The sequence below is a fragment of the Cygnus olor genome, chromosome 4 (genome assembly GCF_009769625.2).
Source record: "Cygnus olor isolate bCygOlo1 chromosome 4, bCygOlo1.pri.v2, whole genome shotgun sequence".
Classification (NCBI taxonomy): Eukaryota; Metazoa; Chordata; class Aves; order Anseriformes; family Anatidae; genus Cygnus; species Cygnus olor.
The window spans coordinates 16,161,276-16,178,614 of record NC_049172.1 but is presented as its reverse complement, the minus strand read 5'-3'; the positions used below and the strand labels follow the sequence as shown (position 1 = coordinate 16,178,614).

The 17,339-nt window shown below is 50.9% G+C and overlaps 4 protein-coding genes across 8 annotated transcripts in view; 1 reads left to right on the top strand and 3 right to left on the bottom strand.

Annotated features, from left to right (window-relative positions):
• The window catches only part of CNOT6L (CCR4-NOT transcription complex subunit 6 like), a 32,028-nt gene extending 28,444 nt beyond the window's left edge, over positions 1 to 3,584 (top strand). For all 5 annotated transcript variants that reach the window (XM_040554742.1, XM_040554740.1, XM_040554741.1 and 2 more), the window contains 2 exons: positions 428 to 630; positions 991 to 3,584. In XM_040554742.1, coding sequence (XP_040410676.1) covers positions 428 to 630; positions 991 to 1,203 — 416 coding nt within the window. In that variant the 3' untranslated portion in view covers positions 1,204 to 3,584. The remainder of the gene's footprint in view (positions 1 to 427; positions 631 to 990) is intronic.
• A 4,177-nt stretch (positions 3,585 to 7,761) lies between these two features.
• On the bottom strand, positions 7,762 to 9,397 carry LOC121069049 (C-X-C motif chemokine 2-like). The gene is made up of 3 exons (XM_040554747.1): positions 9,247 to 9,397; positions 8,610 to 8,745; positions 7,762 to 8,257 (listed from the first exon to the last, which is right to left on the bottom strand). Exons 1-3 carry the CDS (start codon positions 9,308 to 9,310, stop codon positions 8,104 to 8,106), a joined length of 354 nt encoding a protein of 117 aa, XP_040410681.1. The 5' UTR covers positions 9,311 to 9,397; the 3' UTR covers positions 7,762 to 8,103.
• Positions 9,398 to 9,617: 220 nt separating this feature from the next.
• Positions 9,618 to 10,785, bottom strand: LOC121069051 (alveolar macrophage chemotactic factor-like). Its single transcript, XM_040554749.1, has 4 exons — positions 10,675 to 10,785; positions 10,286 to 10,415; positions 10,024 to 10,107; positions 9,618 to 9,929 (listed from the first exon to the last, which is right to left on the bottom strand). The coding sequence occupies exons 1-4, from the start codon at positions 10,736 to 10,738 to the stop codon at positions 9,905 to 9,907; spliced, it is 303 nt and encodes a 100-aa protein (XP_040410683.1). The 5' UTR covers positions 10,739 to 10,785; the 3' UTR covers positions 9,618 to 9,904.
• An 818-nt stretch (positions 10,786 to 11,603) lies between these two features.
• Positions 11,604 to 14,291, bottom strand: LOC121069050 (interleukin-8-like). The gene is made up of 4 exons (XM_040554748.1): positions 14,024 to 14,291; positions 13,510 to 13,639; positions 12,493 to 12,576; positions 11,604 to 11,985 (listed from the first exon to the last, which is right to left on the bottom strand). Exons 1-4 carry the CDS (start codon positions 14,118 to 14,120, stop codon positions 11,973 to 11,975), a joined length of 324 nt encoding a protein of 107 aa, XP_040410682.1. The 5' UTR covers positions 14,121 to 14,291; the 3' UTR covers positions 11,604 to 11,972.
• Between the last annotated feature and the right edge of the window lie 3,048 nt (positions 14,292 to 17,339).

The following is a 17,339-nucleotide window of genomic DNA, read 5'->3' as shown; positions in this document are numbered from 1 at the left end:
CTTAAATAAATGGTTAAATAAATACCTGGATGAGAGGTTCATGACGTAACATGAAAACTTCCTAAGGAGATGCACTTGCTTTAGTAATTGTGATTTTTGATACTGTTATATCAGGCATATGTAAAAAAGCTGCCTCTCTAGCACCCCTTGTGTCACATACATATAGCAGTATACACACTGTGGTTTTACTGTAATCCTCAAGAAATTGTGCCAGAGCTGCTGGAGAGCTCCTGTTCCTTGGCTGCCTCTCAGAAAGGGGTAAACGTATCAGGAATGGACACGCTGGCTGTGCAGATTTCTGCTCTTTTTTCCTGATTCCGTGGGGTCTCTTATCAATGGTCTGGTTTTTAACTCCGAGGGCAAAATTCCTCGGAGTATTCCTCTTGTATTTTAAAGCAACTGCCTGAACCCTTTCCTTTGCAAACAGGTGTAGTGGAATACTTAAGCAATGGCATAGTAGCTGACAACCACAAGGACTTCAAAGAGTTGCGTTACAACGAGTGTCTCATGAACTTCAGCGGCAACGGGAAAAACGGGGCTTCTGAAGGAAGAATTACACATGGCTTCCAACTCAAGAGCGCCTATGAAAACAACTTGATGCCTTACACCAATTACACTTTTGATTTCAAAGTAAGCAGCGATTTTTCTGAAATGGCAGACATTGACCTGGTCTCCCCAGGATGCTGTCTTAACTTTCTGACCGTTTCTCTCTGTTCCTGTAAGTGCTTCTTCACTGGCTCCTACACTTGCTGGACGCTTTCCTACCACACAAAAGTCCTTGATTTGTTGGCGTTTTTAAGCTTCTGACCTGGCTCTGGCCAGTGACTTAACGAAAACGGATGCAGTGCTTTGAACGCGAAGTGGCGTGCGCATTGATTTCCCTAATTCCAGGGCCGTGCGTCTTCCCGTGACTTGCAGCGAGCAGCCAGTCGAGTTGAGGTTGCCAGAACCGAGGCCTGTTCTCACTGTCATGTTTCTCTTTCTCCCTAGGGTGTGATTGACTACATTTTCTATTCCAACACTCACATGAACGTGCTTGGTGTCCTGGGGCCTTTGGACCCTCAGTGGCTGGTTGAGAACAACATCACTGGGTGTCCACACCCTCACATCCCTTCAGACCACTTCTCACTGTTAACACAACTCGAACTCCATCCTCCGCTCCTGCCTCTTGTCAACGGTGTGCACTTGCCGAACAGGAGGTAGTGGAGCCCTGCCCCTTTGAGGGCAAGGACCTGTTGTTATGGACCTGTACAGTTGTAAATCAAAGTATATAGGAGTGAAGTATGGCCAACCTTAAGCTGCTTCTTCAAGCTCCTTTCCTTATGTGTTTGATATGAGATTTTGCACATTTTGGTGCATATTGGTATCATTTGGCACTAGGGCTGGAACCAAAGTATTATTCCCTTTCCAGGTTTTTAATTTAATTCTGTTTTTTAAACTGGCAAGCTTTTTCTTTTCAGTAGGAAGCTGCACTTATAAATGGACAAATGAGATTAAAAACTTGCATATTAACGTATTTAAACATAAAGCTTTTTTTTCCAGAACGGGGCAAAACATGCCAACCTTTTAGGAGAAAGAAAAACAAAAATAGAAGTGACTGGTTTGTAGGAAGAATATTAGAAAATGTTTGTTTGAACCCAAAATGGAGACTGAGCTCCGCATCCAAAATAAAATTTGCACATTAGCAAAGCACTTAATACCCAACTCTAAGCTATTAGCAGTGTGGCCCTGCCCATTATTTAACTAATAGTAGAAAACCAAAGATGGCTTAATACCCATGATAAAACTTGAGGTCTAAATTCTTGTGACATAAGTTCGCTTACCACAAAAATTCCAATGAACATACATCTCACAAGGATTGAGTTTGAGCATTTGATGCCGTGGTAGATCGCTTGCTTGGCAGACGTAATGGTAGCTTTTGTTTTTTGGAGCTCTGAAGAACGTGGTCCGTTCTGGGCAAGATATTCAGGAATCCGAACGGCCTCTGTGAGACAGAGCTGCCTTTCTGCTTCGGCAGGCCAGGACGACCTGCTGCTCAGCAGCATGGCTTGGGAGCAGGGTTTGGGGGTGGGAAGGAATTGCACTTAAAGCAAGCAGTTACAAGCAGCCGAGAACAAAGAAGTTCCAATTCCCTTCTAGGTTCCCTTTGCTGAAGTTCAGTTGCAAAGATGAGGAACTTTGGATGAGCTGGTTGAGCTTAGGGTACAGGAAAAAGCCACTGGAAATGATCTTACTTCTGTCTCCGAAGCGCATGTGAGGTAGCTATGTGGATGCTTTTGTCACTGGGGGAGAGAGCAGTAGCCATAATCATTCCTTGGATTATTTTTCCTGACCCTAGTTGCCAAATAGCCATCATATGTTTTTAATAATCTTTATTTTCTGTTGTCGGTCAGGGTTGAATTCAAAAGCTGCTGGTTCATTCCCAACTGTTAATGCTCTTTAGATGTGTTGGAAATCCTTTTTTTTTTTTTTTCTTTTTTATGCTCTAGGTGGCCAGTTCAAAACCTTGTGCCTCGAGAGGCATTAAACCTAATGCAATTTTCTGCAAGAATTGGTTGGCTGCTTAATGTTAAAAAAAAAAATGGCACAGTAATAGGAAAAGGTTGTGTCTGTGTTTTTAAGTTTTTCTTTATTCTGCTTTTTTGCTGCTATAAGATTTTCTTGAACTTATATTTTAAACTTTTCATGCACTTTACTGTTTCTAGTCTCAAAATGTGATATTTTTAATAAATGAAAAAATTTTCCATTACGTGAATGAAATTTTTAAACAGATTGATAGCCTATATTTATGTCTCATTCGTATACTTAAAGAAGTCAAATTTAAATTGTTAAATCAGTTTTAAATGCTAAGGAGCCATCTTCTGTCTTGCAAAACTGATAAGTCAGGCTGTTCCTCTACTCTTTAAATATGCATTTCCTTTGTCGTTTTATACATAGGAAATTATCCATAGGAAAAAACAATTGGACCTAGAGTAGAAAATATTCCCTGACTTTTGCTGGTGGGCCGGGGAGGGGATGGTGTGGGACAAATGCAAAAATCAGTTCAACGAAATGACAACTCCCTTTTAAAAAAAAAAAAAAAGTGCCTAAAAATGGAGGCATCATCTATTGCCTAACATAAATTGGAAGCTATCATAGCTGGGTGAAATTAATGTACATAAATTGCTTTGTGCAGCGCCAAAAAAAGCCCTTTTGAAAGACGGATTTTCCTCTAGGTGCAGGTATCTCTTTTTTAATATACCTCAGCGTTCGACACCTAGCCATGCAGATAAGTCGAGAACGTGACTGAGAGTATAGTACTGGAAAGTAGAATAGCATGAAAAACTTAATTTTGTGGACATTACCTTTCTGTAATCAGCTACTGTATCTTTTTTGGACGGGGGTTCTCTGCTCTGGAGGTATGCACTAACAAACCATTCTCCTCCTTTCGTACACGCATGTTAACGAGCAACGTGAGCAATATTTCCTACCATACTTCACTCCCAATATTTTTTGAGATGTTTGTATAAAATGGAATTTAAAGTTCACCTATGATTGTATATGAACTGCAGAGGAGCCCGTTTATTAATAAAAATAAAAACCAACAACAATCTTTTGTAATATCAGGGTGGGAGAGGGTGGGGATGAAAACACCAACAACCGGTAAGCATTGTAAACTGCGCAGGTTCTGCTTTCCTTTGGTTTATAACTGACTGAAGTGTTCTGTTGCAGGAAGGTGTTTAATTGGATTTTCTCTGCTTCAAAATGCACCTCGCAAAGCCCATTATGCTGTGCAATTTTTAAAAAGTTCTTTTCCCAGACGCTGCACAAAACTTCTGGATTTAAAAAAAAAAAATCTGTTTAAAAAAAAAAACAATCTGTTTAAAGCTCCGTTCATGTTTCAGTTGATGCACGTAACTGGGGGCATGTTTGCTTGCGGTTCACACGTCTGGCTCCCTCCCTGTTTTCCTGCTGGTTTTTCCCCTTCCCTGCAGAAGGAGCAGTAAGGGGGTCGTGCTTTTTCCTCTAGCCGAGCAGATTTTCTGCTCCCAGACGAGAGGGAACGCGGAGCCCTCAGCACGCCTCGTGTTGGGATGTGAGCTGTTCCAGAAACACATCTCCCACGTGGTGATGCTCCTTTTCTTTTGACCCAGAAGGATGCTGACAGCGTCCTGCAGGGTATTTTCTAAGGGAGAAGTAGGGAAGTAATACACGAACCCAAATATCACCAACTATAAACAGTTTTTCTTCATCGCTGTCCCTTGTTTCTCATCCTCGAACAGATTGCATTGCCCTCACAACCAAAAGCCTGGAAAAAAAAGCTTGAAGCCTTTTACTGCTCCTTGCTGTCTTGGTTTGGTTTCAAAAATACTGTGCCTGGTGTCAACTTCTAAGCAACAGCACTGCCTAAAGCAAGCAGAGAAAAAAAAATCCAACACCATTCTACAGGCAACTTTTTAAAATTCAATATGGTAAATCTGTTAGCTATGGGGTTTTGTGTATATATATATATATATATATATATAAAAAGAGAATTTTGTACAATGTAGCTGAATATTTTTGTTTCCTTATTTTGATGTAAGGAGTGTGAATGTTTGCGTACCACTCGCTGAAGTCAGGTATGGCACAATGGGTTCTGAGACCAGCTTTTCTTCCCATTTGCCTTGTTAAAAGCTTTTTTCCGTCATTTTCTGGCATTCATCAAGAAAATATGTCATTTTGTCAGCAAGCTGTCTCTGTGTGTTTGAAGCCACTCCTGTTTAGTCTGCAGAAGTCTTCGGAAAAGTTCTTGTTAGGCTCAGCTCCTTGCTATTCTCTGTTTTATAGACTATAAAGCCAGAATCTTTGAATCCTAACCTTTTCAGAAGCTCTTACCACTGACCTAACATAGCATCCAAAACCGTGCTGTGGTCTTCAGAGGTCAGGCACCGCTGCAGGCCACCGCAGGTCTCCCACCTTGCCAGCTGAGCTGCTGGGACTCCTAAATCCATGCTTATGTGCTTGAACTCAAGGCCAGGCTTACAAAGGTGCTGAGCAGCTGCAGCTCCCAAACCCTGAGTGTCGGGCCAGGTTTCTCCCGGTGCATCAGCATGGCTTTAGGAGGCCGGCCAGGTTGGGAAAACACCATAAAGGTTCCCAGCTGGAGGGCAGTAGTGATGCCTTCCTAGCAGTGAGCAGCAGCCAGAGCGGGCTGACAGCCCTTAGCATTGAAGATGAGATTTAATCCCAGCAGCGCAGGAGTAGCTTTCATTTTACAAGGCGTTTTAAGCTTCTAGCATCCAAACCTTCCTTTGGCGTGAAACTTGGCATAGCGGGGTTGATGGAAAGGTTTTTTTTCATCCTATCCAAGCCAAATCAATAGCCTGCACTAGAAATAGCACAACAGTGCAGTACCCTCCTCTGTCTTGGTTTAAAAGGGAGTCCAACCTCAGACAGCAGTTGTCATCCCCCAAGTCCTCAGCTTTGTACGTAATTGTGATTTGTCTGTTCTCAGATACCACACATTTCTTAAAAGACGTTTTTTTGGTAATAATGATTTAATGTCCAATGTAAACATAAGGATTGATGCTCTCCCTGCTGGGAGAGCCAAGGACTGAGCCGAGCACGACCTCATCTGGCACTCCCCTCAGCTTCCTGAGACAATACCAAGGTGTTAGAGTGAGAAATGCCATCCCTTCCTCCCTCGTCATTTTACACCAGAGTTTATTACACTTTTGCAATGGATCTGTTTTTTTTTTTTTTTTCCCCTAATAACTAAAGAATCCCTTTCCTCACTGCCAGTGAAGCAGGTGGTGTTGCCCGTAGGTGGATTTGAGGGGTTCCTGAGGTTCTGCAAACTCCAGAGCCTGCCGTGTGCCCTGGCATGCCCACCAGCAGGAGGTCACTCCACTGAAGCCAGGCTGTTGGAAGAGCAGTGGGTCGCTCTCCTACACAGCCTAGCAGACTCACAATAAGGTCAAAAACAATTTATAGACGAGATGATAAAGCTGCAGACACAGCTGTGAGTGATCCGGGACCTTCTCCTGTGACCACTCTGCGCTGGTGCTGACCACGGGTTTGCTTTTCTTCTGGGAAATGAGTGCAGGGACTCTAAAACAGCAGGGCTGATGAGGTAGGCACAGGTACTGCACAAACAGCAAAGGGACGAAAACAACAGCTTCAAAGAGCTCTCAGCAGGAGAGAAGTCATTTGACTCCGCAGTGGGTGTTCGGAGGTGGCAGTCCACTGCTTTGGCTGTGTGTGAGGACGAAGGACTCCAGGAGCAGTTCCTGGGAGTACAGCTGAAAGTAACCAGGAAGGTGGAGAAATGCTCGTGCACTTTGGTGCGGGGTTTTTAACACAGCACTGATGGCAACGCACGCCAAGTGATGTGGCTCTTTCTTTCTGCCCTCTCCTGCAATAGCACGATGTATTTAGCCTGCACAAGCTCTCACCGTTTTAGCGGCGAGGTTCGGAGTGATTCTGGTCCGTGGTCTCATCCTCTTTGTTCAACAGTTCCTAAAATTTAGGCATTTTTCCAAGTTTGCATTTGTCTGTATTTGTCTTTGTTCCAAAGCAAAAATTAAAAAAAAAAAAAAAATCATGGTGGCTGTCTTTACAAGTGGCGTTACATGGCTTTGTTTCTAGTTTTTAAGTATTGCATCGTGTGTTTTCCTTCTGAGCAATTTAAGTGTTTGTGCACACCGCGTGAGCTACATCTGCCCTCAGCCCCTAACCTCAGGGGCCTGAGCTGCCCCCCGCCCCACCTGCAGCTCTTGGCTCGGGAGGGTGGCTTTGTTCAGCCTTCTTTCTTTCTTTCTTTCTTTCTTTCTTTCTTTCTTTCTTTCTTTCTTTCTTTTTCGTTTTTGTTTTTTTTTTTTTTCCTTTTTTCCGTGACACAACATCCTCTCCCCCCGAACGTGGAACTGCCCGGAGATGGAGAACCAGGAAGCGGCAGTGCCACTCTTGGGCATGCTGAAGTTTTAAGGGGCTTTACGGGGCGTTTCGTGGAAATGGCAGCCCAGCCTGAAATCGGGAGCACGCTGGAGAGGGCTTCTCCCTCTCTCTCTCTCTCCCTCCCTCCCAGTAATTTGTGTTTTCCATCCTTGCGCGCTATGTAAAGGGAAAGCCAGCTCCACTTGTACAAAAAGATCCTTTTTTGCACTCTGAAAAACTACATTCTGCAGGACATGCCATGCCCTCCCCAAACCTTGTATCCCCACTTCTCAGGGAGGAGCTCCCAGGGCAGGCAAAGAGACGAACGTCCCACGAGCTGGGGGGACAGCAGGGACACGGGCAGCGGCGGGGCCAGGGCTGGGCCTTTGGGGGACTCACTCTGCGCAGGGACCAGCCAGAGAAAAAGGAGGACACCTGAGCCAAGCAGTCCTGCCTGCTTTAACCTTACAACAGCATGGAGAAGGGACATGCTCAAAACCCCAAACTGTCACTTTTTTTCTCCACCCCTCCTTTTTTATTTTTTTTTTAATTTTTATGTTTTATTTTTATTTTTTATATTTTATTTTTACCATTGGAAATCGGGTACTGCTCACACGTGATGTATAGGGCTAAATATCTGCTTGTTTCCTAGCACCTGTGTACTTTTGTTTCCTTCTGTAGGCAATAAATGGCCGTTTTGCAACCCCTCTGGTCTCCTGCTGCGGTTCCTGGGAAGCACGGGGCGGGAGGGAACCCGTCGGGACCGGCAGCGGGCTTTGCACCTCGGCCACCACCCTGGGGTGCACTTGATGGCAATTGTGATTTTCGTGCAAATCCGCATGGAAAAAGCTGCCACAACGAGGGCGAGCACGTTCATGTTTTTATTGAGCGGCACCCAGGGCAGGCTGGCACCACGCACGGGAGCAGCAGGGTCACTGGAACAAGGGGCAGCAGTGGGAACCAACAGGAAAGCCTTTTTGGGGGAGGATGAGGGGACGGAGGAAGGCTCCTGCCCCCTGCCAAAACCGCGGGGGGGCCAGGAGCGGAGCAAGCGCCTGCGCCGTGCTGTGACACCAGGCAGGTCTGAGCGTGGGGTGGTTACACCACTGCTGTCCCTGTGGGCGGATAAATAACCGTGTCTGGTTATTTCTCATCGTAGCTGGACAGGGGCAGAGGTGGGGGATGCTGGGGGGGGAGGCACGGGCCCTGTCACGGGGCCAGCGGCCGCCTTTCCGCATCCCTCCGTGACCGCGCCGCCGCCTCTTTTCTGGTGCCATTCCTCTGCGTCAGCTTGTGGATGAGCAGCTGGATCCAGGGCGCCTCGGGGGCCACGCACACCTTCCTGCTCCTCGTCAAGGAGAGGCTGCAAGGCGACCAGACCCGCTCAGTCCCCCGCGAGGAGCCTCTTCCCCCAAAGATTTCCCAACCGCGCTGCCATCTGCAGGGAAAACCCCTCCTGCCCCCCCGCCATGGTCACAGGGCAGCTGGGACGGGGTTTGTCCCGAGCACAGCCCTTGTACCGAGAGGGGCAGCTTTGGTGGGCTCTGACCCCAGCCCTGGGAGCCGTGCCGGAGGTAACCCCGGTTGAAACAGGCGGCAGCATCCCCTGCAAGAGGCTGGGCCTTGCGAGAGGCACCGCGGGGTTTCGGGGCTTTGGAGAGGGTGCAAGCACCCAGGTGTTTTCGCACCGATCGGGCCCTGGGCTCTGCACTTACATGATCTCCTTCCTCCTGCAGTGAATGCCCGGCGGCATAACGTCGATGGCGAGGATCAGCCCCAAGCTGATGACCTGGGCGGTCGATTTGACGCACTTGCACCTCTTGTTGGTCAGCAGGCTCTCCAGCGACAGACCTGCGCCGCAGCAGCCCACGTCCCAGGCTCAGTCCCCAGCCGGTGGGGGACAAACGGGGACACCCCCCACTGCTGTCCCCAGTCCCCATCCCGATCCCCCTGTGGTGCCATTCAGTGGGGCTCACAGCAAAGGGCAAAAGCAGCTGGCGTTGGAAGGCGCAAGGCTGAAGCAAGGCTCATCCCTCCCCAAAGAGCTTCAAATCTCTCTTCCCGTGCATATCGCAGGGTTTAGCTTCGGGGTTTTGAAAACTCAGCTGATGTTTTCAGAACCAAGACTGTTCCCTGCCCACCCGCCAAGCGCTCAGGCTTACAGGGCCTTGAAGAGAAGCAGCTTAACCCCACCGTGCGAATCCCACCCCAGGCATCCCCCCTCGGTTCAGCCGGCGGGTTGAAAAGATGAAATTTTGAGTTCAACGATTGCCGAAAGGCGAAGGAGAAATCTGAAAGCTTGGAGAAGCCCCACGCATCTAACAGCACTGCCCGGGCCCCAAAATCACTCACCGTCCCCCGGCACCAGGCTGCTCAGGAGCAGGGCCAGGGCCAGCGCCGCCGGCAGCAGCTGCATCCTCGCCGCCCGCCCCGAGCCGCGGGCAGGACACTTTATAGCCAGCCCCGGCGGGGATTTTGCGGGTAGGGAAACGCAGGGGGAAAAGGATCTGCCCCGCGCCCCCGGCTTCGACTTCCCTGCCGTCGCTTCCCCCTTTCGCACGTGGCCCGAAGCGCCTCCCCGCCCTGCATCGCCACCAAAAAATGCAGAAACCAGCACGGCCACGGCCCAAACCCGGGTTCACCTGCTAGCACAAAAACTGAGTGAAGCTGCCCCCTGCCCCGAGCCCCACGGCGCACTGCAGGGACACCAGGGACGGTAATTGAGGGTGGCCACCTTTATTGGATGCTTGTGCCCAAAGGAGACATTTGGCTTCTTGCTGGGGCCAAGGGGCTGTGGGGAACGTCACTGTGGAGTGGGGGCAAGGGAAGCGTGCACAGGCATTTGCAGGGGTTTAGGTGTATAAAGTGGGGGAACACTCAGGGGGGAAATGGCTGCGGGGCATCACACAGCAGCACGCTCCCCTCCGGGCTGGGGGCGAAGCGACGGCGGGGAGGGGGCTGCCCAGTTTTGGGCACGGCCCATCTGTGTGTCCCGGCGGCGGCAGCTTCCTCAGGGAGGAGCAGCTTTCTTCCTCCTGCCGACAGCAGAAGGGGAAAACGTGTGAAGAGCGGGCCCCGGGAGGGATCCCAGGCCTCCTGGGGACCCCCTTCAGTGCCGGGGCTGCTTACAGCTTCGGGAGGTCCTGCAGGAGTTTCTTCACCCAGAGGGCGTTGGGATCCACGCAGACCCTCTCAAGGGATTTTAGTTTAATCCTAGAAAACACACGGGGTTTCGGCACCACCACGTCCAGCCCCTCCAGGGGGAGGCTCAGGGAACCGAGCCCCCTCCTGGCCCCCACCCAGTGCTTCCTATAGTGAGGGGAGGTGTAGGAGTGCAGGAACTGACGGAGGGCAGAGGGGAGCAGTATCTCGCCCCCCAGGAGCCACTTACACCACCTCGAGGCGCCGGCAGCTGCTCCCCACCGGCCGGACCTCGACGCTCTCGTACTTGGACGGGTGGATGAAGGTGGCCGTGGTCTTGGCGCAGCGGCAGCTCAGGTTGCCGTTGGCTTCCAGGAGGGCTGGAGGGGCACACGGCTCACACACCACCCCAAAACCCACCCCCGACCGCTTCCCCCATACCGTCCCTCTGCAAAACCCTTTCCGGAAAACGCGTCTCCCCCCCTCCCCAATCCTCCCGGGGCCGGCACCTCTTTGCCAAAGAGCCTCAGAAACATTTCAGCCCCCGGCAGAGGAGCATGATGCCACTCCAAAAACCTTCCCCCTCCTCCCGGCAGCCCCACAGATGGAAGGGGGGCACGGGGAGCCCCCCGGCCTCACCTGCGCCCCCGGGGCGGTGGGTCGCCAGCAGCACCCCCAGCAGCAGGGCCGCCCACGCTGCCATGCCGGCCCCATCCCCGGCCCCGTCGGCATCCCCCTATTTGAGTCAGAAAATAGGAGAAGTGCGGTGGCGCAGGCGGGAGGCCCCGGGGTCGGGTGGTTTTCGCCCGCCGCCCTTCCCCGCTGACGGTGCTCACCGAGGTCGCAGCGCTGCTGATAAAGAGCGGGTCGGGGCTGTGTAGGGGTGTGGGCTTCCCGAAACCGGCGCTGTTTTCCCTTTCCTGAGAAGCTGGGTCTTGTGAAAACATTCAACGTTTCCCCCATCGCTTGTTCTTAGTTCACACAGCCACACAAACCTGGGGTGTTTTAACCTTCTGCAGGGCCAGCCATTCCTTGTTTCTGCACAGTCACTGTTTGTGTGTCAGCTGTAACAGCCTGGCACACTTAAAAAACATTCCCCACTTACTTTGGGACATTCAGAATCGGCAGGAGGCAAGCTAACGAAGCACCTCAGAACATCAGCAGGTCCGTGACATCCGTGCCCCACAAGCTGATTTTCCCCCCCACCAGGCACATCCTGGCCTGAGCTTTGGGGACACTCATTTTGGCCCCTTCCCCCCGACCCTCCCTGGGGCCTCAGGGCTGGGACACCCATCCCAGCTAACGCTGCCGCCTTGCACAAACCTCTGTCTCCGTCCTAATGCCAAAGGGGTTTTCATCCCCTGATCTGTCATGAAAGTGCCCCATCTGATGTGCACTCAAAGCGCACCACAATGCCTGCGGCATGCCAGCCAAGGATCAGTCAGAGAGCACCCCAGATGCAGAACGAAAGCAAGCTCAGGTCTAAGTTACAACAGCTGGGGTTTACCAAAGCCCCACGGAGCATCTTCAAAACTAGGCTCAAGGCAAGACCCAGGGAAAACACAACAGAAGAAAAACCCAGATTTTATTTGACTCGAGCTCTCAGGACACCGGGCACCGCGCCCTGTAAGGAGAGACAAGACGCACGCTCTGTTGGTGAGCGCTCTCAAAGTTGCTCCAAGAGAGGTGGGGATAGCCCCTGAAAAACACAGACTTCAAAGTGCATGGGCAGGGGAACAAACGAAGGGTTCACTCTCAACACTCACACATCTGTGAGTACAGGGAGCAGCTCGGCTGCCACAGGGCCAGACACGGGGCTCTGGCTTTCGGGAAAGGGGGAAGCAGGGGCAGAGCGAGGAGCGGCCAGGTTTCCACGCCTGTGCATCATCTGGCAGTCTGCCTCGGGGCTCTGAGCATCAACTTCCTCAGCAGGAAACTTATTTTTTCTTCCTGCAAAAAGCAGAAGGAGGAGAAATGTGTGAACGCAGAAGAAAACGGGTCCTAGGGGAGGAAGCTCCTGCCCGAGCTGGAGGAGGTCACCACCATTTCCCCTGGGGCTGGTGTCACTGGCAGGGACAGACACCTCCTGCCACCCCTCCGCTCGGCCAGGGACCTGGCACCACTGCAGGAGGAAATTTTCCCAGCCTAGCACTGAAGCACCATTGCACTCTCACGACAGCTCCTGCCACGATTTTTTTCCCCCAAAAAACATTCTTTTCCCCCCCGAGATGTTTTCAGAGGTGGGGCGCCGCACACAAACCGAGATGAGCACAGCCTAGGGGTGGCGGTGTTGGTGCACAACCAAGCGCTGCGAGGCTCACCCTGCTGGGTGACCCCATGGGACGGGGTCCCTCAGCCCCACAGAAAGCCCCAGCAGCCCCCCAGGAGCCCTTGTTCCTGTAAGCTCTTCCCAGGACTGCAGGCATGAGCCAAAGGGGCTTCAGCAAAGAAACTTACGTGGTCGCAATACGCTTCAGTAGTTTCTTTACCCAAGGGGCCTCGGGGTTCACGCACACTTTTGCCGAGGTTTTTAATTTAATTCTGAAACACAAGGAGTGTTTATGAGCATTATACTCCCTCCAGAGGCAGGGATTTGAACAGCCGGAGCTGATCTGCAAGAAACAGCTTTCATTCACAGCGCTCGCCACGCGTGGGACCTGCAGAAAGCTGCGTGCAATAGAGGGAAGCCGAAGAGAAGAGGGAAAAGCAGGATGCAACGTGTTCCTGTGCTGAGCAGAGACCGCACCTGAAGCCCAGGGGCCACCACACAAAGGTGGTTTCTCTGCAGATGTACACAAGTGAAACCATTCGCATTTTGGAGCAAAGGCAATCTATCAGCCACTATTCAATCAGTCAATTAACATGTGCCAGAAGGCATAAATGTATCAGTGCTGAGCAGCTGAAGAAATCCTACGCTTGCACTTAACACCCTGCCTCACAGGACAGAGGCAAGAAGATAAGGGTTTGAGCTGAGATCTGCTTGCTCTCAGAAGTGTTGTATGTCAGTGGAGGAAAAACCTGGTTGTGGCTCGTCCTACAAACTACAAGCACACCCCACCCGTATGCTCGCCACTCAGCACCAGTGCTGGGAAATCACGCTTTTCCCTGCTTGGAAAGGCTCGTTTAAAACTTCAGCACCTCATTTCTGGGAGGTAATTCTGCAGAAGCCGAAGCAGTGGGAAGATGAGCAGTGTTCCCTGCAGCTGCACAAGGGAGCACGGCTGCATGGGTCCCGGGGACCTCTGGCACACTGGCTCTGATACATTTCCTTCGCCAGAGGTGACCTGAAGTTCTCCAGCCCTGAAGCATGAATGCTGCTGAGATTTTTGAAAGGATTTAGCTTTCAGAAAGGAAGCTGAGAAGCACAGTGGTTGCAGAAGACGACGCTCAGTGCTGGCCCTGCATCTCTGCGGGAGCAGAGGAGAAAGCAGCTTTCTGCCCCTACGGCTACGACAAGCAGCTCGCAGCACTTACATGATCTCTGTACGTCTGCAGGTGCTTCCCACGGGTCTTATTTCAATGCTTTCATATCTCTTTGGGCTGATGTAGTCTGAAGTTGTCTTTACACACCTACAGCTCAGGTTTCCGTTCACTTCCAGGATGGCTGAGAAAGAGAGAAGGGAGCAGCTTACAGAGACAAAGCGTTATTGAGAGATGCTGTAACTCTGGAGCTCCCAGAGAGCCAAAGCTGCCCCTTTCCATGCTTCTACTGACAGTGCTTTGGGGACCAGTATAAGAAACAGCTATCTGTGCCTGTACTTCTGTTCCCTACAGCTCCTGCCAGCTGAACCAGCAAAGAGGAAGGCAGAACTCCTTCCTTGGCTACAGGAGAAGCCCTCGGTGAGGCACCCAGGGTAGTCCCTGGCTCCTCGGGTCTCCTGTGGTGCAGGACGAGGGTTTGACACCTTCCCCTGCTGAGGCAGCAGGGACCGAGGCTGGCTGACCGCTCCCAGCCGTGGGTATCTCTGCGAGGACGCCAGAAGCTCACCTGCATGGGCCGAGCGGGACATCATCATCATCATCATCAGCAGCAGCAGCCCCAGGAGCATGGTGGCTCCTGTTCCCCCCCGGGCCAACGGGTGCATCGTGGCAGTGTAAGGAGCCGGCGGAACAAACTCCTCTATTTATCCGTGGGGGGCACGCTCCGATACGCAGCGGCCGGAGTCAGACCTGTCACACATGGCAGGCAGACCGTGAAGGAGAGATGAGATCATTTCTCGGAGGCTCACCGCAGGCAGGCCAGGAGCCAAATTTGCAATGTTATTGATAAAAGCCGGCTTTGGGGATGGAACGCGCGCTTGGTTTCCCCACGTAATCTCCACCTCCCCACCCCGACCCTTTCTCATTAGTTGGGTCTGTACAAACGACATCAGCATTCGTTCCCTTTAGTATTTACTCAACCACAACAGGAGACCAAAATAAAGTCAGAGCCCAAGCCCCATGTAAGCAGGGTTTTTTGTTTTGTTTTGAGGCAGCCAGATATTTACATATTTCTTTCTGAGGGCTATAATCCCCCACGCTATTTTTTGCACACTCTTACATCAGCAAAAAAAAGCTCAGCGCCGTACAGTGGAAAAAGAATAAAGAACTTGGCAGCATGTTTCCACCCAGCCCCTTCAAATCTAGCACTTTGCTGTACTAGCAAAAGCACCCAGGAAATGCAAGAGATGACTGGCACAGCATCACCAGCTGATGGGAAACTATTCCTACACCTCTGCATGCTTCGATTAATGCTGAGGTGAGCATTTATCAGCGGCTTTTCTCATACCAGTGGCCTGGGAGCAAAGCACAAGACGGTGTCAGGCAACAGCAGCAGGAACAGCAGTGGGGCACTTGAAACAGGGTTCCCTCAGAACCGAAGGAACAAAGCACCGCGTGTTGGTGTGCGGGGGGTTGGTCCCATAAAGCCAGCATTGTTGGCACTGACACGGGATGTGCAAGGCCCGTTTTCAGCCCCTGTGGCCCCAAAAGCCATCTTCATGGCAGCAGCAGCGCCGTGGGGCTGCGGTGGGATGGGGGCTGCCCTCAGGGCAAAGTCACCAGCCGGGAAGGAAAAGGGGAAGGGGGGACACAGCCACAAGAGAGAAGTGAGGAGGAAGGAAGAGGGCAGCAGAAAGATGATGTGGTTGGGTGATAACGCTGTAATTTGGAGCTTTCAAATCACGTCTGTGTTTTATATAGTAATATGACAGTAAACTAAAAAAAACAACAAACCACCTGAGTCTTCTACTTAGAGTATAAGCCACTCTTCTTTCTCTTAGAGGCTTGTTTTTCCCTGAGACAGGTGCAAAAATCTTGCAAAGATCTCGTTCAGAAGACCGAAGCCAAAAATGAGGAGTTGAACTCAGAGCCCAGGGACAATTTCCAGGATCTGTTCACAAAGTCCTGCAGAGGGAACGACATCACCCTGCTGCAATGCCAGTGGAAAAGGAGATGGCTTTAAAACTGTTTTTTGTTCAATATTTCCAAAGTTTTCAAGTTCCTATGACAGCTTCAAGGCATTTTGCTGGATCGTGGCAGGAATCTCTTGAAAGAGAAGTCCACAAAATGGTGGGGAAGGCATCAAGTTAGCCAGGAGAGAATCATCCACCTATGCGAAGTACTATGGAGACTCCAAAGCTTCAAAACCTTTCTGAAGTTTATGACTTTGACACGGTCCTGCTGGGGAAGACTGAGAGAAGTGAAGGCAACCTTCCCTGGAACAGCATGGCAGAGAGGAGTAGGAAAAATGAGGAGCTGGGACAAAACGAGGAGCTCACCCCCAGGCTGCGGGGAAGCCGCAGTTGTAACCTTGTCCCTTGGCTGGGCAGTGCTGGCCAAGGGCATCCCTGGCCCTGCTCCTGGAAACTTTACTATGGGGAGAAAAACAGCCAGAGCCTGCATGGCACAACCTGTCCAGAATGGTTCAGTAGCAGGCAAAGGTGCACTGGGCATCCAGCGAGCACAGTGGACACACCACTTATTATGGTTTTCTCTCTGTGTCGTTGGCGCACCTTTTCCTGTAACAGCCTTCCCCGTTTTTCAGAAACTTCTCCCGGGGTGTCTTTTCCAGTTACAGGACCTGCAGACAAGACAGATTAACTGCTCAGCGTGTGATCACTTGTGCCAAGTAGCATCAGGGGCATCTCCTCTGCGGAGGCAGACTCAAGTGCCAGCTTGACCCTGCATGCCAAAACCAAGCCCCACGGTGATTTCAGGCCCTGGAGTCGTGTGGCAGTCACTGCCCGTGGGGCTGTGAAGATAAACCGAGCACAGCCAGCAGCTCCTGCTCAGACACGTCCTCTTGATTCATACCTAGATGCGGATTTTCATAGCAAAGCCCAGCTCTTGCTCAGTCGCCGCTGGGTTTCCCCCGGCAGGCCGGGCAGTTTGGTGAATCCCCGCACACATTTGCCTAGCTGCCGGTCCCCAAGCTGCTGGAAGTTTCTGCTTTGGGTAGGAAAAGTGAAATAGATGTGGACGTGGCAAGAAAGGAGAATTTGACAGAGATACTGTAATCCCAGGGTGTTTAAACTGTCTTGGTAGTAGTCATGGTGGTTTTAATGCATGACTAACATGTACATTGACAAACATTGTGGAAGAAAAGCTTGCAGTCATTGCTGATCGCTAATATTTGTGCATGCTGAGTGGTAATTCTGAAAAGGCAGAAGGAGGGTGAGGATCTAGCCCACAACTGTACTTAAACCAACCACATCCTGGCTGCCAGTAATTCAGAAAAGCGACCCTGGCACCTCGAGCAGTGCGTTTATCTGTGCCATCACCAACTGAAACACGTCAGAAATATCCTAGCAGCTTCTGCATTTTCTGCAGCAGCTGCACCTTTGATTCAAATCAAAGCCTCGCCTGCATTTTTGGGTTTTGTTATTTATTACTTTTTTTTTTTTTAATCCACTGGATCCTCTAGAAATCCTTCCTATGGCACCTACACAGACGTGGTGCAAACACCTCGCTAAGGACATGAGTGTGGCAGAAGAGCAGCGCTCTGCTCGGTGGCTTTGCTGTGCTTCTGCAGCCATCAAACAGCTTAACACACACAATTTAGTGGCAGAGACAGAGACGGCCTCAGGCTGGTTCTCCAAGGTCAAAGATTTCCTTGAAGGCACTGAAAAATAGATGGTGTGAAATGAGAGGGGAGGCAGGTGAGGCATTTATGGCAAGGAGAAGAAAGCTCTCTTTTTGGCAGAGGGAGGCTGGAGACTTTACGTGCTGTAAAAGACGAGGGAGGAGAACCTGTCACAGCACTTCCACATGCATGATCCAGGGGCAGAGCAAGGATTTGGTCTGTAGTAACGGGGTAACTTTGG